General features: G+C 38.2%; 1 protein-coding gene and 1 pseudogene across 1 annotated transcript; both read left to right on the top strand.

Annotated features, from left to right (window-relative positions):
* The first annotated feature begins 1,177 nt into the window (after positions 1-1,177).
* On the top strand, positions 1,178-6,240 carry LOC127499580 (extracellular calcium-sensing receptor-like; annotated as a pseudogene).
* Positions 6,241-14,571: 8,331 nt separating this feature from the next.
* On the top strand, positions 14,572-19,009 carry LOC127499579 (extracellular calcium-sensing receptor-like). The gene is made up of 5 exons (XM_051869975.1): positions 14,572-15,330; positions 16,560-17,387; positions 17,523-17,732; positions 17,896-18,019; positions 18,096-19,009. The coding sequence occupies exons 1-5, from the start codon at positions 15,046-15,048 to the stop codon at positions 19,007-19,009; spliced, it is 2,361 nt and encodes a 786-aa protein (XP_051725935.1). The 5' UTR covers positions 14,572-15,045.
* Positions 19,010-25,906: the final 6,897 nt, after the last annotated feature.

Genomic DNA, 25,906 nt, shown 5'->3' with positions numbered 1-25,906 from the left:
AAATTTGACACGCTTATGTATGGGGGAACTCTGAGGACACACACACACAAATAACTGTACAAAACATGAAATTGGCTCTAACTAGCCAGCCTCACTATAGACGTGTTCATTTTTTCCATTTGCAAATTCCGCCTTCTAAATAACGAATATGCCATGGCGCGAGCGCAACTGGCTTTTAAATGGAATGGGAGACGAGACTCCGGTTGGTTTATTGCACGTTACGACCAAAACACACCCATTACTCATTAAGAGAATAGGGACAACCCTTTCAGACAATGCGCTGGGCGCACAGACCATTTTTCCTGTCCTTAAACTAGCAAAAGTGGATTCGGACATGCCCTAAGTGCGCTGTGCGCTTTAGACCATGCGCTTAGATCGTAAAATAGGGCCCTTCATGTGATAAGTGCACTACTATTCGATTCGATTAGTGATCTTTTGGGTTCATTACAAAATTGTGGATTAACCCATGGCGGGTCATCTGTAATTAGATTGGAAATAGACATTAAATATAGAGTGCAATAAAGCAGGATAATTAATACATTTAAAAAGGCTATTATTCACCTCCTGTATGTGCTTAAAGTCTTCGACGCAGACAGCATTTTAATCTTTGGTTTGCATAAATTACTCGACACATGAGAAATAACCACTCCTGTACGTCCTTTGATCTCTTGTCAGTGGACGAACTGTAAAGCCGCAAGATGCGTGATATAACAACAGATAGTGGTAATGAACAAATTTAGTTTGTGATCTAGTAAGTAGACGCTGCGCTGCTTCACTGCATTACAGACTCGTGACTCGTCAGAACAAAGCAGAATGTAGCTTTTGATCGCGCTGTTACACTCATAGTAAAAACAAAATGTGCTTTTTGCAAAATAAAGAAAACTAACATGAGTCATGTGTCCGAAGAAATGTTGAAATTTCGGGTTTTAAATAATGTAAGTCAAAAAACAAATTCTCTGTTTATGTAATGTGTTTGAAAAGAGAGAGATGTCAGTCATTAGTAAGTCACCTCATTATCCGCTAATGTGGCCACACCCATGGAGAGCGCACACTATTCAAAGGCAATTTCTGAGGTGATCCATGTAAACAGAGTCAACAACTCCCACAGTCATCAACTCGGGGGAAAAAAAATGCACCAAGTTTAGTCAGATTCATGTAATTTTCATCATTTTGAGACATGGTGAGGAATGATGTTCAAGTCACAAGTAAGTCGCAAGTCCCTACCATCAAGTCTCAAGCAAGTCACAGTGCACAAACCAAGCAAGTCAAGTCCTGCTAAGGGTCAAGTCAAGTCAAGTCAAGTGATCACTACATTTTTTCTTTTGTCAGATCAACTTAGATAATTAATTGGGTTCAGATAACATAATATTTTGAGTTTCTGTTGATTAAACCAATCGCCTTCATTGTATTAACTCAAATTTTTAATTTCAATGAACTCAAAATTTTAAGGCAACGAGGTAACTTACTTTTTTAAATTAAACCAACAATTATTTTTTTACAGTGTAGAGTTTTATATCGGCCTTGACCTTATTTATTTTCCCCTCAGAAATGAACTTAATTATCTTAATTATACCATAATATTGACAATAATAATAATAATAATAACATAATTTCTATCGTTAATAATAATTTTATAATTATTAAAACATTATTATTATAATAACAATTTTGAAAAATGTTGAAGATAAAACAGTTGAAGGTAAATTCACAAGTGTAATGCATTTCTATTGGTTTTATAGGAAATAAAGGAAAATAGATTGTATCTGCTAATTCTATTCATCAGTTTAAAAAAAAAAAAAAAAAAGGAAGAAACCACATTTTCCATATTTCATTTCTGGTTTAAAAAAGGAAAAAAGGAATGGATGCAAAAGTACACAGACCCAGTGAAAGGGGCATTTCATCACATCAATTGAATGGATATGTATTTATGTATACTCTCAAAAGAACTATTTTACAACACCAACTAAACACCCTCTGGTTCTGCCTGCTACAGTAGACACGTCCCAAACTCTCACTATCCTAATTATTTGGCAACATGGATGTGTTTACAATAATAGATAATATGATAATAAATAATGTCATAAAAGTAATATAACAGCATTTATCTAGCAGCATTTTGTACAGCTAAAATAACTGGAAGCAGATGAGACCGGAAGGCTCAACACATTCAAATTACAAATGGCCACGCCCGCTCTTATAGGTTAAAAATAAGGTGGATAGGTTGAGTTCGAATGAGATTGACAGATCAAAGCAGACCACTCTCAGTGTTTTGATGGTGCCTGGGAGGCTCGATGTTTACACTTTTGGTTAGAAAAACTCATGAATGGTATATTAATGAAAAATAAACTAGGTTAAGACAATGTATTTTTACATAAAAATCTTACATACTTCACCTTTCACATAAATTAGAAAAGGAAATGATAAAGTGATGGAAAGGTGACATCGTGTTTTTCAGAGACGCCCACTTAGCACCGCCTGCACATTTAAAGCAACACCCCACACAATCATCATCATAAATTAGCAAGCAGAATGGGTGAGTGGGTCAGAAAGAGAGAGATGTGGATCATGCTAAACATCTGCCTGTGTCTGTCTTTTAAGTGCATCTCAGCAGCATCAATCATCAAATCAGGTACCTGCCAGCTCCAGGGACGCTTCAAGTTGAATGGAATGTACCAGGATGGAGATGTTATACTTGGAGGCCTGTTTGAGGTTCATTTTTTCACAGTGTTCCAGAGCTGAGCTTCAGAACAGAGCCAGAACCACCATATTGTGAAAAGTGAGTCTGGGGCCAGAAAAGAAGAGAGAAGGAATTAAACAAAAAATAAAAATAAATAGGAAATATGGCTGTTTTTGTCAAATAATGTGTAGACAGCTATGATACTATCTTGACCAAAATAACAAAAATACAATATTAATAATAATAATAATAATTAAAAAATGTATTAAAACCACTTTATATCTAACAAAGGGTTCCATGAGTGATGCATGATCTCACATTTATTTGGAATGTATTAATGCTTAATTCATATTTTAGTTATTAGCTTTTTTTTTTTTATCACTTTATTATATTAATTTGTCTTTCTTTTTCCTCAGATTTGATATGGAAAGCTTCCAGCAGGCACAGACCATGGTTTTTGCTATAGAGGAGATCAATAAGAATCCAAACCTGCTGCCAAACATCACTCTTGGTTACCAAATTTATGACAACTGTGTGATGCTAGGGATGGCATTTCGGGCTGCCATATCCCTGGTTAGTGGGACAGAGGATTCCTTCTTCAACCTAAACTGCACTGGCCCTCCTCCAGTGATTGGGATTGTGGGGGATCCAGGATCAACTCCATCTATTGCGATTTCCAGTGTTCTGGGGCTGTTTAGAGTACCTATAGTAAGATGGGATGAAAAAAAGTAAAAATGCACTATATGCATATTTTTTGCACTTTTCAGTTACATGTTCTTTTTAGCCATATATATTCTGAATCTATTTCTTGTATGACTTTTTTTTTTTTCTCATCTGTATGTGTATGTTGATCATAACTCCATTTCTCAATTTCATTTCTGTTTCATGCCTTCGCTCCATCTTTCCTAATTAGGTTAGTCACTATGCCACCTGCTCCTGTTTGAGTGACAGGAAAAAGTACCCCTCTTTCTTCAGAACTATCCCCAGTGATGCCTTCCAGGTGCAGGCTATGGTTCAGATCTTGAGGCATTTTGGATGGACCTGGGTTGGTCTCCTCTACAGTGATGACGACTACGGAATCTATGCTTCTGTTTCCTTCCAGCAGGAAATGCAGCTGTTTGGAAGTTGTGTTGCTTTTTCTGAAATCCTGCCTCATGATAACAACCCCAAAGACATTCAACGTATAATGAGTGTGATTCAGGCCTCTACAGCAAAAGTGGTGGTTGTTTTTTCTACTTCATCCTATCTGATACCTTTGATGGATGAGGTGGTGTTGCAAAATCTGACAGGCAGGCAGTGGATTGCGAGTGAAGCTTGGGCCACTTCACCTGTGTTTCACAGTTCACATTTCCTGCCCTTCCTGGGGGGCACACTGGGCATCGCCATCAGACGTGGAGAGATCGAGAGACTTAAAGACTTTTTGCTACATCTATGTCCCAGCAATGATCGAAGAAATAATATGTTAAGGATCTTCTGGGAGAACATGTTCAGTTGCAGTTTTGAAACTGGGAGTAAAGAGACAGATGGAGAACAAATGAAAAAGGTGTGTACAGGACAGGAGGATCTGAACACCACGGACACACCATACTCTGATGTTTCAGGGTTGAGGGCAGCTTATAATGTCTATAAGGCAGTGTATGCCTTGGCACATGCGCTTCATGACTTGATTCAGTGTGAGGAGGGTAGAGGACCATTCAATGGGAACAACTGTGCCAACATGATCAACCTAAAACCCTGGCAGGTACAGTAAGACCCACAGGTACTGCAGATTCTCTCCAGGCATATAGAAGAGCTTATATGGAAAGGCAAAATATGTGTTCTTGGATATTTTAATGAAACTGATATTGTCACAATTATATTACTATATTTTAATAACAAAAGATATATTTATATGTGATATTTGAATCCATAACAATTAAACTGTATGAGACATCAGTCAATTATGCATTTGTATCACAGAACTTTAGTAAGTAAAAGTAAAGTGTGGAAATCATGTATAAATGCATATTTGTTATTTTTAACTTTTAAACACCTTTCCTGTCTACAAACTGTACAGCTGGTTCACTACCTACAGAAAGTGAACTTCACCACAGGCTTTGGGGATCATGTGTCATTTGATAAGAATGGAGATGCTCTGGCCTATCTATGATGTGATGAACTGGCAGCCGAGCTCTGATGGATCAATAAGGGTAAAAACGGTTGGTGTAGTAAATGAAGGGGCAGGAACAGGGAAGGTGCTCACACTGGATGAGGATGCATTATATTGGAATTTTCAGATGAAAAAAGTAATTAATTTTATAAAATTTGTTATTCATTTATTTTATTTTTTATAATTAAAGGCATGTTACATTCATTCTTACATTTCTGGAATACTGTGTAGAACAATAGTTTCCAAATGCCTCATGAAACTAACAACATATGCTGTCCCCTGACAGCCACCACATTCTGTGTGCAGTGAGAGCTGCCCTCCAGGGACCAGACGAGCCATGAGGAAGGGTCTTCCTGTCTGCTGTTTTGACTGCATGCCATGCAGAGATGGAGAGATTTCTAATACAACAGGTAAGGAGATTTTTGTTGGAAAAACTTAGAACATAATTTGAGAATAATGTCCTCATAACTTCTTACCTTCTCTCTTTTTCTTACTCACAGATGCTATAGAGTGCACAATGTGTCCAGATGAGTTCTGGTCTAATCCAGATAAGGATCAGTGTGTCCCCAAAGAAGTAGAGTTTCTGTCCTATGAGGAACCTCTGGGCATCTCTCTGACCACTGCTTCTTTGCTTGGCACCTGCTTCTGTGCTCTTGTAATGGTCATCTTTGCACATCATCGTAATACCCCCATAGTACGAGCCAACAATTCAGAGCTCAGCTTTCTGCTGCTGTTGTCACTCAAACTGTGTTTCCTGTGTGTTCTGCTATTCATTGGCCAGCCTCAGCTGTGGACGTGTCAGTTAAGACATGCTGTGTTTGGCATAAGCTTTGTCCTGTGCGTCTCCAGCATCCTGGTCAAAACTATGGTGGTAATAGCTGTGTTTAAGTCATCTCGACCAGAAGGTAAAGGTGCAATGAAATGGTTTGGAGCAGCTCAACAAAGATGCACAGTTCTGGTCCTAACTGCCCTGCAGGTTGTGATATGTGCAGTCTGGCTATCAACTGCCTCTCCAACACCCAATAAAAACAACCAGTATATCCGCTCTAAAATAGTATATGAATGTGCTATTGGCTCAGTGGCTGGTTTTTCTATGCTTCTGGGATACATTGGCCTGTTGGCCGCAGCAAGCTTCATGTTAGCCTTCCTTGCGAGAAACCTTCCAGATAATTTTAATGAAGCAAAGTTTATCACTTTCAGTATGTTGATCTTCTGTGCTGTGTGGATTGCATTTGTTCCAGCATATGTGAGTTCACCAGGGAAATATGCAGTAGCTGTAGAGATATTTGCCATTTTAGCTTCCAGTTTTGGATTACTGGTAGCCATATTTGCCCCAAAGTGCTACATCATTCTTCTACATCCAGAAAGAAACACTAAAAAAGCCATTATGGGAAGAGAAACACAAAAGAGATAGTTTTACATTATTGTGATGTTTCATCTTTGTGTAAAATTATTTAAAATATTTAAATGCCATCTGTTTTATAGAATTATAATCATTAAAAGGATAGTTCATCTAAAATTATCCCATGATTTACTCATCCTCAAACCATCCTAGGTGTGTATGACTTTCTTCTTTCAGATGAACACAATCAGAGATATATTTAAAAATATCTTGGCTCTTTCAAGCTTTATAATGGTAGTGAATGGGGGTGTGATTTTGAAACCCCCAAAAAATGCATCCATCCATCATAAAAATAATCCATATGGATCCAGGGGTTAACAAAGGCCTTCTGAAGCAAAGTTGTGGGTTTTTGTAAGAAAAATATCCATATTTAAAACTTTATTAATTATAATAACTAGCTTCCAGCAGACGGCCGTATTCATCAATTTGCGACACATGGCTCAAGACAATTTGCGCAGTATGCGTAAATCCACCACTATACAATCATATAATCATAAAAATAATTCCATCAGTGTACACCTCCTAACTAACATCAGAAATAACATAACATTTTCATTAAAAATTTTAGAGATTTTTCCTTGTTTAATTAAGATATTTTACTTCATTTTTTTATGATTATTTAATTGCAAATTTTATGATATTATGAGTCATTTGACTGGTTTTTTTTTAATGATTTTTTTCTACAGTGTAAAACTGTTATTTTACAGATTATTATGATCAAACACCTTCAATAAAGTGACAGCACAAAGTTCTACAGAGAAACACTGTTATTTTACAAATTATTACAATAATAATAATAATAAAAAAAAACCTTCAATAAAGTGTTAAAGCATGCTCAAGATTCTAAATGAACAGTTTTATTTTGGAAGACAAAATACAAATACTGTATAAATCAGAAAATCTAATAATTCAGTTTTTGAAAAAATACAGTGCAAATTTTAAATGAAAATACTGTACCAGGTAACAGTAGAACATTTTAATCATAATTTAATAAAAAGTTTAATTAAATATTCTCAACTTCAAACTTCAAAACTGATACATTTACAAGATTGTCACTGTTTCACACCACTATTGATTCTAAGAGTTTCATTATTCAGATGTAAATTTATGTAAACAAATTCTTCACAAACAGTTCTTCAGAGCCCCCAGGAGGAATTGAAAAACTAAAAATTGCATTTTAATCTTATAAATTAGGGTTACTGTCATGATGAGATCATGATTTTACTTTTGAAACAAATGGAGAAAGTTACAAATTGTGCTGTTTAATTAGCTTTGTATTTTAGCTAGTATTTTCCAAATCAGTTTTATATTTTTTTTCGTCAATATTCCACCAGGGGTCTGTTCTTCGTATGTCGCTAACTCAGTTAGCTGGATTTGATTGATGACGATTTGGCATGATCTTGGATTGTGTGGTTCTTCGGCACTCATCCTGGACTTGCTGTCATAGCAACAGGTTTGTAAGCTTAAACCTGCTCGGGAGCATTATTTCATGTAAACAGGATTAGATTGCATCTTTTTAAGAGGAGGTGATGCTTAAAGTCTGTCCCAGCCACTGCTACTTTCTTACAAGAGTACCCTATTGTAAACCAGGGACAATAATAATGATTTAAAAATAAATTTGCAAATAATATTATAATGTTGTGTAGTCTATCATAATATAGACAGCCAGTCTTAATCGTTTAATCTAATAATTTTATAGGAGTCTTACACACATGATGTAGGCTACAGTTAGTCTATCTATGCAATGCGTGCCGCGACAGATATTATAGGGGTGGTTTGATGCAGCACGAGATGCAGATGACTTGATCTTGACCCTTAAGAAACTTGAATTAATGCTGTCACATAACACATCTGCTTAAAGGTATAATTAAACGAATGGCTAATTACAACATTGAAATAACGTAAAGCCTGTACAAATAGGAAATCGTAAATATAGAATAAATTATAGGGAAACATGTAAAAAACAAACAAAAAAAAAAAACAGTGCACATTTTATTTATCTACTAGCCTATAACTGTCATTTTGGTCGATTGGCTGTTTTCTTATGAGAGGTCCAGAAATTTGTCAATCGCTGCATTGCTGATCGTGGTTTTGAGTATTGATACGGCTGCCATTTTATAAAATTAGGATTTTTTTTTTTTTTTACAGTGCATTCAGGATTACCACCTAAAACAAAAACAAACCCCAAAATAAAATAAAAAACCCACTAACTAAACTGGGATGTACACCTACAAAAAAAAACAAAAAACAAATAACAAATAAAATTACTATAAAATTACTAATTACTATATACACAAATCTCTACTACATATACTCCCAAATAACAATGATGTCACAGCATCTTCCTTCATCTCATCCCCCCATATGCCTTGGGGAAGAGGTAGGATGGAGAGAGAAAACTAGAAGAGGAAAAGAGAAAACACAACATCGCAGTATCATGCATTATACTCGTGATAGAGCATCCACAATCACGTTGTCTTTACCCTTAATATGTCTTATTAAGATGAGATCCCTGTAGGAAGATACACAATCTCATGAGAGGTTCCTTGGAGTATATTTTGAGCTGCTGCCCTAAAGCCCTGGGAGAGGGAAGTACAAGTGGTGCCATGACCAGGTGCTGAAGGCAGTAGCTGACACCATCAGCACAGGAATCCAGCAGAGTAAACACCAGCAATCTGCAAGTTATAACATAGCCTTCATCAGGGCAGAGGAGACACCTCAGGCAGAACACAAGGTCCCGACAGGACTTCTAGCCAAGGCTCATGACTGGCAGTTGAGAGTGGATCTTGGGAGACAGCTCAAGTTTCCAGAGCAGACTGCAAGTACGTCACTCAGGCCTGACTTGATCTTAACATCTGGCGCCTCAAAGCAAGTGGTGCTGCTGGAGCTGACAGTTCCCTGGGAGGAAAGTATAGAGGAGGCCCACGAGCAGAAGAGGGCTAAGTACCTCAAGCTGGTGGAGGCTTGCAGAGGAATCGGGTGGAGGGCCTGCTGTGAACCTATTGAGGTGGGATGCAGGGGATTTCCAGGGCAGTCGCTTCACCGGGCACTCAGGCTCCTTGAGAGGTTTGCATCTGAGAAAAGCCACCAGGAACATCAGTGAAGCTGCTGAAAAGGCCTCGCGGTGGCTATGGATTAAAAGGGTAGATCTGTGGTGTAGCGCGCTGCTTGGACACAAACCGGGGACTGATCACCCCGCAGTTGGGTCGCCCAGGTGAGGGTGTCTGATGATTAGAACCCGAAACACCCTATGAATCTGGGTTCATCACTGAGGATGTGTCCAAGCAGCACCATCTAGATGTAGATGGTGTTTCTTCAAACTAGTTGCTAGTTTGAGTTCTGCAAAGAATGAAGAAATGTTAGAGGGTTGTGATCTGTATAAACCACCAATGGTCCTCCACCTGAACCCACATAAACCTCAAAATGTTTCAGTGCCCAAATTAGAGCTAGGGCTTTTTTCTAATAACCAAATATTTAAGTTAAAAAGAATTAAACTTGTGTTTAATTTAAAATACTCTACCACACAGTCTACATCATCTTCTGAGATCTGCAGTAGAACAGCTCCAGCTCCCACATTACTTGAGTCAACCTGTAATTTAAAAGGTTTATCCAGTCTTGGTGCAACTAAAACTGGAGACGCAGTGAGGGGAGATTTAACATCCTCAAACTCTTTCTGACACACAGAGGTCCACTCAAATTTGATTATATCTCGAAAGAGGTTGGCAAGAGGAGCTGCCACAGTAGAAACTGAAAACTGACAGAACCCCCTATCAATCATCCTAAGAAACCTCATTAATTCTTTTTTTAGTGGTAGGGGTAGGAAACTGATCAATTGCGATCACTTTAGCTCAAACAGGATGTACATGAGCCTGACCTACAACTTTCCAAAGATAGGAGACAGTGGCCTTAACAAATTCACATTTGCTTAAATGAACAATAAAGTTAGCCACAGCAAAACGATCAAACAAATTTCTAATCCAACTTAGATGTTCTGACCAAGTGTCATTATAGATGACTACATCGTCTAAGTAAACTGCACAACCTTCCAAACCTGCGATAACTCTATTCATTAATCGTTGAAATGTAGCTGGGACGTTTCTCAGGCCAAAACTCATAACCTTATAGGACAATAGGCCTGACAGAGTAACAAATGCAGAGATTTCTTGTACTCCAGTTGTTAAAGGCACCTGCCAATGACCCTTTAGCAAATCAAATTTGCTAACATAGGTGGCAGACCCAACTTGATCAATGCAAAGGGAAGAAGTCAGGTTTAACCGAGAGTTAATTATTATGAGCTGTAAAGTTTATTTTTGTTAGGTTTAAGCTATTTTTTTCATGAATATATTACCTAAAGAAAGACAGATGCAGGTAATCACACACGCTCAGTTTCCCTGTCGCTGTCTGCTGTTCACTTCACTGCTCTGGGTGTGAGTTCACGGGGTGTGTGTGTGTGTGTTCAATACTCACTGCTGTGTGTGTGCACTTGGAAGGGTGAATTGCAAGGCACAAATTCCGAGTATGGGACACCATACTTGGCTATAAGTCACTTCACTTAATCTATTGCGTTACAGAAAATCTTTAATGCAATCTGCTAGCTAACAAACTCAGTTTACTACATGGCACAAGCTGATTGGTCTGTTGCATCTGCAGCCAATGAGCTTGCTGCTCAACATGTGGTAAGCAGCTCAAATTAAATCTATAGTCCTATATTTCAGTGACAAATAAGAAAGCGTAGGATACTAGATTTCACTGCTCACATATTTATTATAAACAACCACTTGTACAACTCTTAAATAGGGTTTTAATAATAAATTAAAATTATATCAATAAATAATGGATTAAAATATATATGCTACTTCTACCTGATTGCCCAATCCTAACCCCACCCTGCAACAAATCCTAAACCTTACAAACACAGTGGCTGCGTCTAAAACCGCCTACTTCTCTACTATTTTTAGGCGAAAAGAGGTAGGTAAGCGAATAAGTATGTCTGAATCCTTAGTAATCATAAAAGAGTAGGCGAGAAGTTCCTGGATGGCCTACTGCTTCTGCCCAGATTTTTGAGTGCTCATCCGATGGATACTTTTCTATCCCAGGAGGCCACGGGAGATGATACGTCATAATCGAACACGGAGGAGAAAAGCGACATGGGTGTTTTCAAATGTGAGTATTAAAAACCAAAAACACGGTCGCTTGTGTTAAAATCGCATTTGTTGAACTACTGTAGAGTCAAACTGTTGAAGTGTTAAAGATGTAACGACGCTAGACAGTAGAGTTGTGATTTTGCAGTAAAAACATGTTTTATTATGTATAGACAACAGGGGAGCTCTAGTAAGCACACATAACTTAATTAAAGTGGATTTACATATTCTAAACCATATACATCTTAAAGATGCTTACTAAATGTTTATTCTGACAGGAAAAATGTCTTTTAGTATTAAAAATGAGCAACATGAAATAGACATCTGAGTGATGTATGTGTTAATTCTATTATGTAGAATTCACTGTTGTCAACACTGTTTACATTACATGAATGAAAATAATGTAAATAAATAAATCTACATAAAATAAACATAAGTTATCTATTGTATTTGTCCATTAGTACTGTTGATAAATTAAGGAACATTTGTGTTGGATAAAAAGTGAGTTAACACATCATCAACTACCTCAACATGTAAATGTAGTATTGAGCACATAAATCTCAGAGGAAACTTGAATCTTGTCTGGATGTCACAGGGACAGATGATCACACATGTGGAAAGAGACTGATGAAGGAATGCTGCCATCAAAGGCTTTGAGTATACTACAGAAATAAATAAAAAATCTATTTAAATCATACGTTGTAGTTTATTTTAATTACTGTAATTTCAATACAGAACTTTTCTGATTCTTGATTTCTGTGCATTTGCTGCAGAGCTTTTGTTGTGGAGAAGGGCCTGCAAGGCAAGGTGATGCCGGCATTTGTGGGGAAAAAAGGGAAAACCTAAAACAAAAATATAAAGTAAGATCATTTTGTTACTTCTAATACAGAAAGCAAATGACATTGTGCTGTTAAAATGACTGCTTTTGTATTATGTTTATGTTATTAAGTGTGCATCGAGGATGTAATTTTGGTCAAGTTTGTTCTGCTGGTTTCTGTCCATACAATGGAGCCCAACTTTCATAAGCTTCAAAAGCATCATCAAATATTGTCATGAAGCTTCTGGAAGTCAGGCTCCATTGACTGATATTGTATGAACAGAAACCAGCAGGACAAACTTGACCTAAATCACCTTTTGTGTTCAGATGAAAAAGGAAACAAAAATGAACACATGGATTGAACAGTGTGTAGGCAAGTAAATAATGACTGAATTTATATGTTTGGGTGAAATAATCCTTTATGTCCCCAAATAGAAATTGTATGAAATGTATGTATGCATTTATATTATAGTAGTACCTTGAAAAAGTAAACTTTAAGAAATAAGCAGCCTTATTGAGCGTTTGTGCCCGAGACACTAACAAAAAAGGATTTACAAAGATCAAATTTACATTTATGCATTTGGCAGATGCTTTTATCCAAAGCCTGTAGCCTGGAGTAAAGTGCTTTGCTAAAGGACACACTGGTGGTGACGGCTGCAGAGATCGAAACAGCAACCTTCTGCTTACCAGTTCAGTGGTTTAGCCCACTACACCGCAAAAGTAATAAAACTACAACAAAAATGAGCATGTAATGTAAACAGAATGCTGACATGAAGGAATTGTAAAATGTTTTAATCTGTTTAAATGTTTTACAGGTAGTCATGCTCATGGAGAGCAGGCACACAAATGTTTGGAGCAGACACAGCAGCAGCCAGATTGTCCCGCACATCTTCTCCCACTCTAGCTTCAAGGTTGTGGGGTTCAGGGGTCCATCATCATGGTCTTCCTCATCCTCTGGGTCAACAATGTCCTCATTGAGAAGAGAAGCAATGAGGGACATTATTAATCTTAATTTTTTAAGTAGTGATACTTAATTTTTTTTTTAGTATAGAATCAACAGTCTTCTTCAAAGGCGAGATCTTCGAGCAGCTGCCTGATGTCTTCTTTGTGCAGACATTGCAAACGCTGAGGAAAACCGTAGGGTTATCGAGTTACTGGTGCAATGAGGTATTAGTACACCTGTTTCTCATATCTTTATTTTTATTGCAGAACTTATAATTACATACAAGATAAGGGAAAATACCATGGTTGTATCTTTAACAATGAACAATAATAATGACCAAAAAAAAAAAAAAAAAAAAAAAAAAAAAAACATAAATATGGGTTTAAAAAAGCATGATGACGAGGTTAAATATCTTTGAATACATCACCGTAACGCATAAAAAAGTATTTATTGTTATTTATTTATTTATTTATTTATTTATTGTTATTTATAAGCCTGAGTGATGAAACGAGAGTTAAATTCAACAAGAAAAAGGAAAACATAAATGAAATGTATGCCACTTTTGCTTGTGGATGAACATTTTTGCATATAAAATAAATAAATTAACAACATATTCAAGAGATCACGATTTTGGGTTTTCGTAGCAAAAAATAAACTGTGGGTCACATTAGTAGGGTTCAAAATATGAGAACTTAAATTAACCCAAAATGTATTGGTTATACTACAATCACAAAATAAATGGGCAGCTATTTCTTCAACAAGACCACAAAATGAGTAAGTTTAATCAATATCAAGATATTTACAGATAGATGAATTAAACCTGTCACTCATTTCTTTTAAGTTGTTGTGTTTGTGATAACGCCGTAGGTCACATGATAACTTCAACATGGCGGATGATATCCGGAACGCATTCATACACAACGAGATCTGGCTATTAAGTACATACTCTTTTAGAGCTCGTTAAGTAAGTACTTATTGAAATTAACTACCTACTCATTGAGTAGGCGGTTTCGGACACAGCCATCATTTATTTTATTTTATTTATTTTTTTATTTTTTTGCACAACAAAAGTGAAATGCATGACTGGCATCTAGAGGACATTCAGAGAAAAAAAATCTGCTCTTCATCTTTAGACAACCTCTCTGAACAGCAATACACTGTGCATGCAAAAAAATGTCCTTTAATTCCATCAGGACCGTTGTCTATGTTGGCACAGTGACGTCCTTTTTTTTTTTTTTTTTTGAGGGCATCACCTGCTCTTTTAAAGCAACACCCCATACAAACTTAATCATAAATTGGTTACTTAGAGTGGGTGAGTGGTTCAGAGAGAGAGAGAGGGGGAGATGTGGATGACTCTGTATATTACTCTATACCTGTCATTTAACTGTATATCTGCAGCTTCAATCCTCAGATCAGGTACCTGTCAGCTCCAGGGACGCTTCAAATTAAATGGAATGTACCAGGATGGAGATGTTATACTTGGAGGCCTGTTCCATGTTCACTTTTTCACAGTGTTCCCAGAGCTGAGCTTCAGAACCGAGCCAGAGCCACCATACTGTGAAAAGTGAGTTATGGTCCAAAGTGACTACAAACCTATATAATAATAATAATAATAATAAATACTAAAAATGTGAATGTTAAGTTCTCGTTGCCCTCTTTTATCTCAGCTAACTCACTCACATGATGTATTGACAGCAGCAATTCTGCCTTGGCAAAGAATCTATATTGAAACCACTGTAAATTTAACCAAGTATGCACAATAGGAGGGCTTCATGAGTGATGCTTGATCTCAAATGTTTGTTTTTGTTTTTTTCTATGCATTAACGATTGTATTATTAATATTTTAATTATTATTATTAATTATTAAAATCACTTTATGTCATCATTTATCTTATTTTTTTCTTCTTAGATTTAATATGGAAATCTTCCAGCAGGCACAGACCATGGCTTTTGCAGTGAATGAGATTAATAATAATCCAAACCTGCTGCCTAACATAACTCTTGGTTATCATCTTTATGACAACTGTGTGAGACTAGGAATAGCGTTCCGGGCTGCCATATCCCTGGCTAGTGGGACAGAGGAGTCCTTTTCCAGCCTAAACTGCACTGGCCCCCCTCCTGTGATTGGGATTGTAGGGGATCCAAGTTCAACTCCTTCCATTGCGATTTCCAATGTTCTTGGGCTGTTTCGAGTACCAATAGTAAGATGGGATGAAAAAAGTAAAAATATACTATGTGCACATTTTTGCACCTTTAGGTTACATGTTGTGTTTTTAGCCATATGTCCTAAATTTGTTTTTTACAGAATCTATTTTGGAAAAATATTCTGGATAAAAAAGAAAAAAAAGAATAATACAAAAGCACTGATGATTATGTTTATCATACTATAGAGCTGGGTGGTATATCCAGTTTGTACGATATATCGATATATATTTTATAAATGATATGAGATGTGGCAATACCGTTTATCGATAGTTTGTTGTTATGAGCGCATCTGAAAAATAGCGGAGGTCACAGTGAGCTACTGCGGGGATGTGCATAATCCAATTTGTCTTAACTAAGACATCCTTAATGTTAATGGCTTCAAAATAACTATTAAGATATTCAACGTGTATAGTTTAAAGCGGCTTGCCCTGTTAGACGCTCTGAGAGATAGCCTACATGTGCTGTTTAATACTTTTTATGTTTTGTTTTCCTCAGTGCACAACTTACATTTCACAAGTATATTTTCCATCTGTAATTATTAGAAAGTCGTGCAAATATTACCATGACATGTTTTATATTACGGACTTCAAAATAACTGGTAAGATATAGTTAATGAGTATTGCCCAGTCAGACGCTCTGACAGCTGACATGTGCTGTTTAATGCGTTTGAGATGTGTTTTCTTCAGTGAAATGTTAGAAGGTCACGAAAATTCTGTCAGGAGTGGTTGAGCCATGCGAGTTTCCACTAAATTTCACAGACTTCAGTGAACGAGCGCCACCACACGCATGTGCGCCAATAAGATGGAGCGCACTAGAATAGGAGCCAATCATTTTGACTAAAATATTTGTTATTGTATATTAAATATGCCATATGCAGAATTTTAAAACTACAAGTAAGTGGATTTTTATTATCAGTATTGTAATGGGGTAATCAAATGTAGGCTAGGCTATCTCAGATAAGTGGATGTGTGCTCCTCTTACCCGTTAACATTTAGTCAGTGCTTTTGTTTTTGTTTAATTTAATTTTTAGTTTAGTGAATTTAACGTCTGCTTTAAAAAGCACATGGGTACATTCACAATATTTGTTTTCATAACCTTTAATATAAACATTGTTTGTAGGACATATATATTATATATATATTTTTTTTTTTTTCTTTTTTTTTTTTTCTTTATTTGGCCATTTCTCTGTCTCATGTCTTCTTCTCTTTCCATTCTTCTTAATTAGGTTAGTCACTATGCCACCTGCTCCTGCTTGAGTGACAGGAAAAAGTACCCCTCTTTCTTCAGAACTATACCCAGTGATGCCTTCCAGGTGCGGGCTATGGTTCAGATCTTGAGGCATTTTGGATGGACCTGGGTTGGTCTTGTCTACAGTGATGATGATTATGGCATCTACGCTGCTCAGTTATTTCAGCAGGAAATGCAGCTGTTTGGACATTGTGTTGCTTTTTCTGAAATCCTTCCACATGATAACAACCACAGAGACATTCAACGTATAACAAGAGTGATCCAGGCCTCTACAGCTAGAGTAGTGGTAGTTTTTTCCACTTCATCCTTTCTGATACCATTGATGGAAGAGGTTGTGTTGCAGAACATGACAGGCAGGCAGTGGATTGCAAGTGAAGCTTGGGCCACCTCACCTGTATACCATACTCCACGTTTCCTGCCCTTCCTGGGGGGCACACTGGGCATTGCTATCAGACGTGGAGAGATTGAGGGTCTTCATGACTTTCTGCTACGTCTCCGCCCCAGTAATGATCCAAGAAATAATATAGTGAGGATTTTCTGGGAGAACATATTCAGGTGTAGTTTTGGAAATGGGGGAAGTGTGATAGATGGAGAGGAAGTGAAACAGGTGTGTACAGGACAGGAGGATCTGAGCACCACAAACACACCATACACTGATGTTTCAGGGTTGAGAGCAGCTTATAATGTCTATAAGGCAGTTTATGCCCTGGCACATGCACTTCATGACCTGATGCAGTGTGAGGAGGGTAGAGGACCATTCGGTGGGAACAGATGTGCCGACATAATCAACCTGAAACCCTGGCAGGTAAGAACCACATGTATAGTGCAGATTCTCTTCAGGTATATAGAACAGCTGAAGGTGAAAAATCAAAATAAGTGCTGTATATAAATTAAACACTTGCTCTGTCTACAAACTGTACAGCTGGTTCACTACCTCCAGAAAGTGAACTTCACCACAGGCTTTGGGGATCAAGTGTCATTTGATAAGAATGGAGATGCTCTGCCTATCTATGACGTGCTAAACTGGCAGCCAAGCTCTGATGGATCAATAAGGACTTACACAGTCGGTGTAGTAAATAAAGGGGCGGCAACAGAGATGGTGCTCACACTTGATGAGGATTCAATATACTGGAACTTTGAGACAAAAAAAGTAATAAGCATTACATGTTAATGTCATCCTTTTTGAAGCAAAGCAAAAGTGTAGTCTGAATACTAGTCAAGCTATGCTAAAACAAATGAATAAACGGAAAGGCTAAGCTCATTGTTTAAAAGAGATGACAAACATAGCAAATAGCAGATGATATCTCTTTCAGCACCCAAGATCTGTGTGCAGTGAGAGCTGCCCCCCAGGCACCAGGCAAGCCAGGAGGAAGGGTCTTCCTGTCTGCTGTTTTGACTGCCTGCCCTGCGGAGATGGAGAGATTTCCAATACAACAGGTGATCAGATTATTGTTGGCAAAATTTTAATATAATTTGAAAGTAATTTAACCTTCAGTCTTTTTCTTATATACAGATGCTATTGAGTGCACAGTGTGTCCAGATGAGTTCTGGTCCAATCCAGATAAGGATCAGTGTGTCCCCAAAGAAGTAGAGTTTCTGTCCTATGAGGATCCTCTGGGCATCTCTCTGACCACTGCTTCCCTACTTGGCACCTGTATTTGCGCTCTTGTGATGGTCATCTTTGCTCATCACCTTAACACTCCCATAGTACGGGCCAACAATTCAGAGCTCAGCTTTCTGCTGCTGTTGTCATTGAAAATGTGTTTCCTGTGTGTGCTGCTTTTCATTGGTCAGCCGCAGCTGTGGACATGTCAGTTAAGACATGCTGTGTTTGGCATAAGCTTTGTCCTGTGCATCTCCTGCATCCTGGTCAAGACTATGGTGGTAATAGCTGTGTTCAAGTCATCTCGACCAGAGGGCAAGGGAGCGATGAAATGGTTTGGAGCAGCTCAACAAAGATGCACAGTTCTGATCCTAACAGCCCTCCAGGTTGTCATATGTGCAGTCTGGCTATCAACTGCCTCTCCAACACCACATAAAAACAACCAGTACACCCGATCTAAAATGGTATATGAATGTGCTATTGGCTCAGTGGCTGGTTTTTCTATGTTGTTGGGATACATTGGACTATTGGCAGCAGTAAGCTTCCTTTTAGCTTTCCTGGCGAGAAATCTTCCAGATAATTTTAATGAAGCAAAGTTCATCACTTTCAGTATGTTGATCTTTTGTGCTGTGTGGATTGCATTTGTTCCAGCATATGTCAGCTCACCAGGGAAATATGCAGTGGCTGTGGAGATATTTGCAATTTTAGCTTCTAGTTTTGGTTTACTGGTATCCATATTTGCCCCAAAGTGCTACATCATCCTTCTACATCCAGAGAGAAACACTAAAAATGCCATCATGGGAAGAGAAACACAAAAGAAATAGTTTTACATTATTATGGTTTAAAATTGTAAAGTCAGATTTTCCGCTACTTTATCATTTTAGGATTCACCTCTGTAAACAAATAAGTGAAATGTTGCAGTGCTTGCTGTTTTGTTATAATTATCATCATCCATTTGTTTGCTTTAAAATAGCACTGTTTATTTATTTGTTATACTGACTTTTATATGTTTTGTCTTCTTTGCAGGTTTACCTCCTTTACATGTTCATTTTTCTAAAATTGTTTAATTTAAAAGGAAATATAAAATAAGGTGAAAAGACAGTTTGTCAGAGCAACTTGATTATAGATATGTCAAAAAGTTTCTCACAAGATATTGGGCTAGTTGCATATGGCCACCATGTTGGAATTACTGATCTAGCGAGTGTGTGCATAGACACTTGACGCCAGTGCAGAGAGCCGAAGAAAGCTGAAAATTATCTTTTAAAGTTGTTAATTGAATCTATTATATCATTTAAAATACTAACTAATATGTATATTACTATTACATGAGCAAATGGCATTTGAAACACAGGTGAATGACTGAAATACAATATACTGTCCACGAAGAGACAATTGACTTGGACTCATGGTGCATACACATACACAATGTCTTATTCCCCGAACAATTATGCCTACTGTAATTATACAAATATGTAAATATATATAAATTTAAAAATATAATAAAACAAGGCAAGACATTATGCAGACCCATCAGTTAGTTACGCATCCACACCCATCAAGAAATATTTTATTTCTCGAAAATAATCATATTGCATGAACTTGTGTAATATTTTAACTGAAATAGGTATAAAAATGTCTTAATCACCAGCTGGAGTGCCCTTTATAGCCACCAGAGGGCACTCCACCCCAGACTGTTGTCACTCCATCAGGGACTACATTACACATAACTCATTGCCTGGTCTCATCATCCATAATTGTCTACAGCTGTTTCTCATTACCATGTTTAGCCCAGCGTATATAAACCCTGTTCACTCAGTCATTCTCTGTGAAGCCTTGTATGTGTCTATACTGCATTATCTGTTCCTTGGTTTTGACCCTGTTTCCTTGATTTACCCTGTTTGCCTGTGTTCCTGCCCTGGTATATGTTTGGATTGTTTACTCTGTGTTTTGACCTTTGCCTGTTTTTTTAACTTTAATTGTGGATTACCCTTTCAATAAATACTGCGTTTGGATCCTCAACCTTCGTGTCTCGGAGCAGTACATGATAGAAGACTTCGCCATAGATGGATCCAGCAGTAAGAATCATCTACCTATGTCAATGTAATTGACCACTCGAGGACCACATCCAGGACTTTTTATACATAGCAAATTCTCTGATCTCCAAGGCTATGCTCTCATAGATTTCTTCTGTTATGGACTGTAATTATAAATGAATATTATCAATCAAGGCTTATCCATGATGGTCCTCGAGGGTTGGTGATTGAATTTTTGGACTATGCTCTGTTGTTGGCTGTTCCTCCTTCACTGTCAGGGAGGTTGAGGAGGATGCATCCCTTAAACATTTTTTGGGGGGGGAGGGGGCACAATGCATCAAGCTCCAATGGCCACGGAGCTTGGCTCATCACAGTCACCAGCATGCTCAGTTCTATTGATTGTTCTGTATGTTCTGTGCCTTCCTGTCCTGTGTTTCCCACAACAGAACCTGTTCACAAGATGGCTGCCACAACCAGAGCCTGTGCACAACATGGCCACGTCAGAGTCTTCTACCAACATGGCCGCCACACTAGAGCCTCCAGCCTTCACGGGTGCCTCGCCAGAGTCTTCAGCCATCATGGACGCCACTTCAGTATTCCTGGTATCTCTGCAGTGGTATCAAGTCTCGGGTCTCAGAGGTGGTCCCACTGACAATTGCACTCCCGGTTACAGCACTGGCCATTTAGTGTGTTTTGGCCATGCACTGCGCTTCAGTTCAAGAGTCCATGCCAGAGCCCGCTCCAGCCCAAGAGTCTACTCCAGAGCCCGCTCCAGCCCATGAGTTCACTCTAGAGCCTGCTCCAGCTCATGAGTTCAATCCAGAGCCCGTTCCAGTTTGTGAACTCCAGAGCCCACTTCAACCCAAGAGTCTGCTCCAGAGTCCATCTCAGTCCATGAGTCCACTCCAGAGTTTGCTCCTGTCCCAGAGCCCAGCCTCCTGACCTATGAAGTATCTATTTACCTTGATACGGCCACAGGGGTCGTCCCCGAGTTTCCTGTTTGCCTTGATGCGACCACGGAGGTCGTTTCTGAACTTCCTGTCTGCCTAGACGCGACCGCATGAACTTGCTGTTTGCCTAGACGCGACCGCAGAGGTCGTATCTGAATTTCCAGTTTGTGTCGACGCGACTGCAGAGGTCCAACGTGAACTTCTGGTCAACCTAATCTGCCAAGGTGGTCTTCAACGTCTCCAGAACCATTATATATGGTACATTTACTTGATTCCCAAACATTGAGCCATTGCTTCTTCATTCTTGAAATCAAGTCCCGATATTTCCAGTAGTTGGCCCAAGGTTGTGACTTTGCTATCAAAGAGAGTCTTGTTAAGTCCTGGGAAAAGTCCATTTGCAGACAAATCTAGACGTGCTCCACAAATTAAAGGGGACATATTATGCCCCCTTTTACAAGATGTAAAATAAGTCTCTGATTTCCCCAGAGTGTGTATGAAGTTTTAGCTCAAAATACCATACAGATAATTTTTTATAGCTTGTTGAAATTGCCACGTTTAGGATATGAGCCAAAATGCGCTGTTTTTGTGTTTGTCCCTTTAAATGCAAATGAGCTGGTGTTCCTGCCCCCCTTTTCAGACTAGGGCGGAGTTTCTAGAGCTTGTGCTCCAGCATGACAGCAATAATAAAACAGGTCAGCAGTTTTCTGTCTGTCTGGCACGCAATATCCCTTGCTTGGCTGCTCCGTTCTGATGTGCTGGCCTTTGCAAATAAACATTCCACTATTAGTACAAGCCTGATATCTTTATAGAAAACATACTTGATTTAAAAGTCAGTCATCTGATTGTACTGTGCATAATAAATGAGCATTTATAAATTACACAGACGGGGAGCACGGCGCGATTTAAAAAAAAAACAAAAAAAACAAAAAAAACATAGCTGGTCTCATGGTGCCATTGCGTGCTATCACAAACTTTCCCACGTGATTATGAGCTTGACAAATTCAAGCGATCGACTTCACATTGCTTTTATATGCAATTTTTATTAACGATCATTCTGGTAGCACGTGAAGGTAGCATCAAGGAAGCTCTTTCAGAAAGGCAATTTGGAAAACAAACGCGTGATACTTACTTCTTCTGGAGGTGTAGCTAGATCACAAACAGTTGGCACTGCTTCATCCTTCAGGAGCAACTTTTGTGCAAAACCTGCTTTATACTGACCCTCATTCACAAAGTCCGGTGTAAAATGATTCGCGCAGACATAAACGAGCTGAGGGAGCATTTTCTTCAAAAACAAAATTAATCCACCTCGTCTTCAGCGGCTCAAATTTCGCGAGTAAATGGAGAGAGCTATGTGGATTAATACATCTAGCTACAGAACACATAAATGCTTGGGAGACATTCTCGTCAGTGCATCAATGGCGGACTGTGTACAACTCGCTGTAAACTCGCTCAGGGCGGTTCTATGTTAAAATGGCAGTGTCTGTCAACATTTGTGGGCAGGGCCTGTGGCTAATGTGATGTCACATTAGCACCATGGCTGAAAACAGGTCATTGGGAGACACTGCTTATGATTTATGGGGATTAAAAAAAAAGGAGTCGGTGGGTGGTTGTGTACACACACTGCCAACACACATTTATGTCCAAACACCATGCAAAAGTGAATTTTGCATAATAGGTCCCCTTTAAGGGCTCCTCCGATAGCCAGTGAAGAGACCCGTGGACTCTCTGTTTGTTTTAAAACAAAAAGACTCCAAACCTTATAAATGTTTATATAAAACACTGGCAGGCCAGAAGTGTTCAATTTCATTGGGTCCATAAGAAAATGAGTCTTATCCAGTCCCAGACTCTCAAGATAATGTAAAATGACATATACCACAGCACACCATTTAAAATCAGCTAAGCCAACTAACAGTCTTTGTACAAATTGCAACTGAAAGATTGCTATTCTACTTCGAATGTATATTAAACCATGTCCACCCTCTTCCTTTGAAAAGAATAACACATTCTGTGGGACCCAATGCAATTTGTCCCAGAAAAAAAAATCTACTAAAATAGCCTGGATTTTTATTAACAGATGTAAGGGAGGGTCAACACATGCAAACGTATACCACAATGAAGATGCAACCAAGTTGTTTATAATTAAAATACACCCTCTGTATGACATCTTTTCCAGAAGACCTTTTTCAATGACTCCTAACTTTTTCAATGACTCCTTCCCAATTTTTTGTACTGTTAACTCATCACCCAAAAACACTCCTAAGTATTTAAAACCAATTTTACCCCAGCTTAAACCTTCAGGAAGTTCTGGTTTCCCATCTGCCCACTTACCTAGTAATAAAATTTCACTTTTACTCCAGTTTACACTCACAGAAGATAAACCTTTAAAAGTTTTAAGTAATTTTAACAGAACCTGAATGTCACTTTGTCTGCTAATCATGACTATAACATCATTGGCATATGCTGACAATATAAGATTACTTTTACAGTTTGGTAGGCATATACCATGAGGTTTGACCCTTATTTGTTGTAAAAGAGGTTCTATTGCCAAAGAGTAAAGCATACCAGACAATGAGCACCCCTGCCTAACACCTCTGTGAGCTTTAAAAGGAGCACATAAACCACCGCTTACCTTAAGAATTCTTTCAACATCACTATGAAGAAGTTTAATATAATTTATACAATTCTGCCAAAACCCAAAAACTTTTAAAACTCTCCACAAATAACAATGCCCAACACGGTCAAAGGCCTTGAGATTCTAATGAGATTAACCCACAATCTAAATCTAACATCTTGGAGACTTCTAAAACATCATGAACCAATGAAATATTATCAAATATCGATCTTCTAGGAACACAGTAGGTTTGGTCTGGATGGATAACACCATCCATCACACCTGATGGATGGTGTTGAAAGGACACCTGAAAAAAGAAGAAGAAATTCTTGGTTTTTACAGGAGTAAACCGACAACCAAGTATAACAAGGATATGACGTAACTGACAGGCAATGGAATGATACGGACCACTTCACCAGTAAATGGTGGATTTCTCTTGACTAAACTGTTGGAAACATTTGGGATTTATGCAAGTACACGTCAACAATACATAACTTTCTTCTAGTGATTTGGGAATTTTAAGCAATTCTCATATTCATGGCTAAGTAAATCTAGGTATCAGCATCATGCTTGTTGCATTAAACCATCCGGCTGTTATTGACTGTTGTTGCTAAGTCTGCATTAACCGGATGTTGTTACCGACATTACTTCAGTATAGTGACGTATTTCCAAGTAAAGAGGAAATCTCCATCTCTCATCTCTAGCTCACGGCAGTTTGTTTGTTGCAGGGGAGCAGTTATGGATGTTTTGTCCAAGTGACCAACTGATGCAGCAGAGAAGGACACCATTCTAGAAGAGAATCTATCTTCACATTCTGAGTAAAGATTAAGACAACTCACACAGATGAAGGTTTACCACAAGACTACAGCCAACAAGCATGCACTTCTGCACCTGCATGAGAGGATTAACTGTCAATATCAGCAGGTGGTAGTAACATTCATCAAAGAACTGGAACTTGGACTGCGGATACAAACCTTAAGCAAGCAGTGTAGATTCATTTTGATAACTCAATCTTCACTTTCTTCATTCCAGACAGTATGTCATTCATGGGATATGCTTGTTGTGTTAAGCTTTTGGCATCATGCTTGTTGCTATGCCTTATGTGCGAGTATTGGCAACATACTCGTTTAGGTCATCTAGGTAAGGGCAACATGCTCATTGCTTAAGGCTTCCGGTATTGTTGGCAACATGCTGTTGCTTAAGCTTCATGTACTGGTAACATGCTTGTGGCCTGGGATCATTCAGGTAACTGCATTTTAAGGAAGCATGGCATTCAGATTTTCTCAGTCAGTTTGTGTTGGCCTTGAGATTCTAACAGCAGAAGACAAGAAGACCTCTTGTACCAAGCCTGGGAAGGACAGAACTTCTCATTGGTCCACATGCAGTTTCTGCCCTTCACCCATCTAGAGACTACTTCCTAAGGTTGGCCAGAAACTGCCATAAAAATTCCTCAGGACCAGTGGGTGAAACAAAGAGAGATCACAAAGATCCATCCAAATCCATTCACAACTATGTTTGGAAAACTTTAAACTGATGCAAACTACACACATCCATTTCATACTTATTCACAGAAATAAGTATTCTCAGTGACAGCTATTTGTAGTGCAACATCTGACACAAATTCAGCTGTACAGGTGCTGGTCATATAATTAGAATATCATCAAAAAGTTAATTTATTTCACTAATTCCATTCAAAAAGTGAAACTTGTATATTATATTCATTCATTACACACAGACTGATATATTTCAAATGTTTATTTCTTTTAATTTTGATGATTATAACTGACAACTAAGGAAAATCCCAAATTCAGTATCTCAGAAAATTAGAATATTACTTAAGACCAATACAAAGAAAGGATTTTTAGAAATCCTGGCCAACTGAAAAGTATGAACATGAAAAGTATGAGCATGTACAGCACTCAATACTTAGTTGGGGCTCCTTTTGCCTGAATTACTGCAGCAATGTGGCGTGGCATGGAGTCGATCAGTCTGTGGCACTGCTCAAGTGTTATAAGAGCCCAGGTTGCTCTGATAGTGGCCTTCAGCTCTTGTGCATTGTTGGGTCTGGCATATCGCATCTTCCTCTTCACAATACCCCATATATTTTCTATGGGGTTAAGGTCAGGC

The sequence above is a fragment of the Ctenopharyngodon idella genome, chromosome 18, assembly GCF_019924925.1.
Source record: "Ctenopharyngodon idella isolate HZGC_01 chromosome 18, HZGC01, whole genome shotgun sequence".
Lineage (NCBI taxonomy): Eukaryota > Metazoa > Chordata > Actinopteri > Cypriniformes > Xenocyprididae > Ctenopharyngodon > Ctenopharyngodon idella.
This window is presented reverse-complemented; position numbering and strand designations above follow the sequence as displayed.

What these genes read in the sequence shown, in the direction of transcription:
- LOC127499579 (XM_051869975.1), top strand. Translation starts at nt 15,046, where the DNA reads ATGGAAATCTTCCAGCAGGCACAGACCATGGCTTTTGCAGTGAATGAG. An exon ending in GGCTGTTTCGAGTACCAATA is followed by an intron (nt 15,331 to 16,559) that starts GTAAGATGGGAT and finishes CTTCTTAATTAG; the next exon opens with GTTAGTCACTATGCCACCTG. An exon ending in TCAACCTGAAACCCTGGCAG is followed by an intron (nt 17,388 to 17,522) that starts GTAAGAACCACA and finishes CACTACCTCCAG; the next exon opens with AAAGTGAACTTCACCACAGG.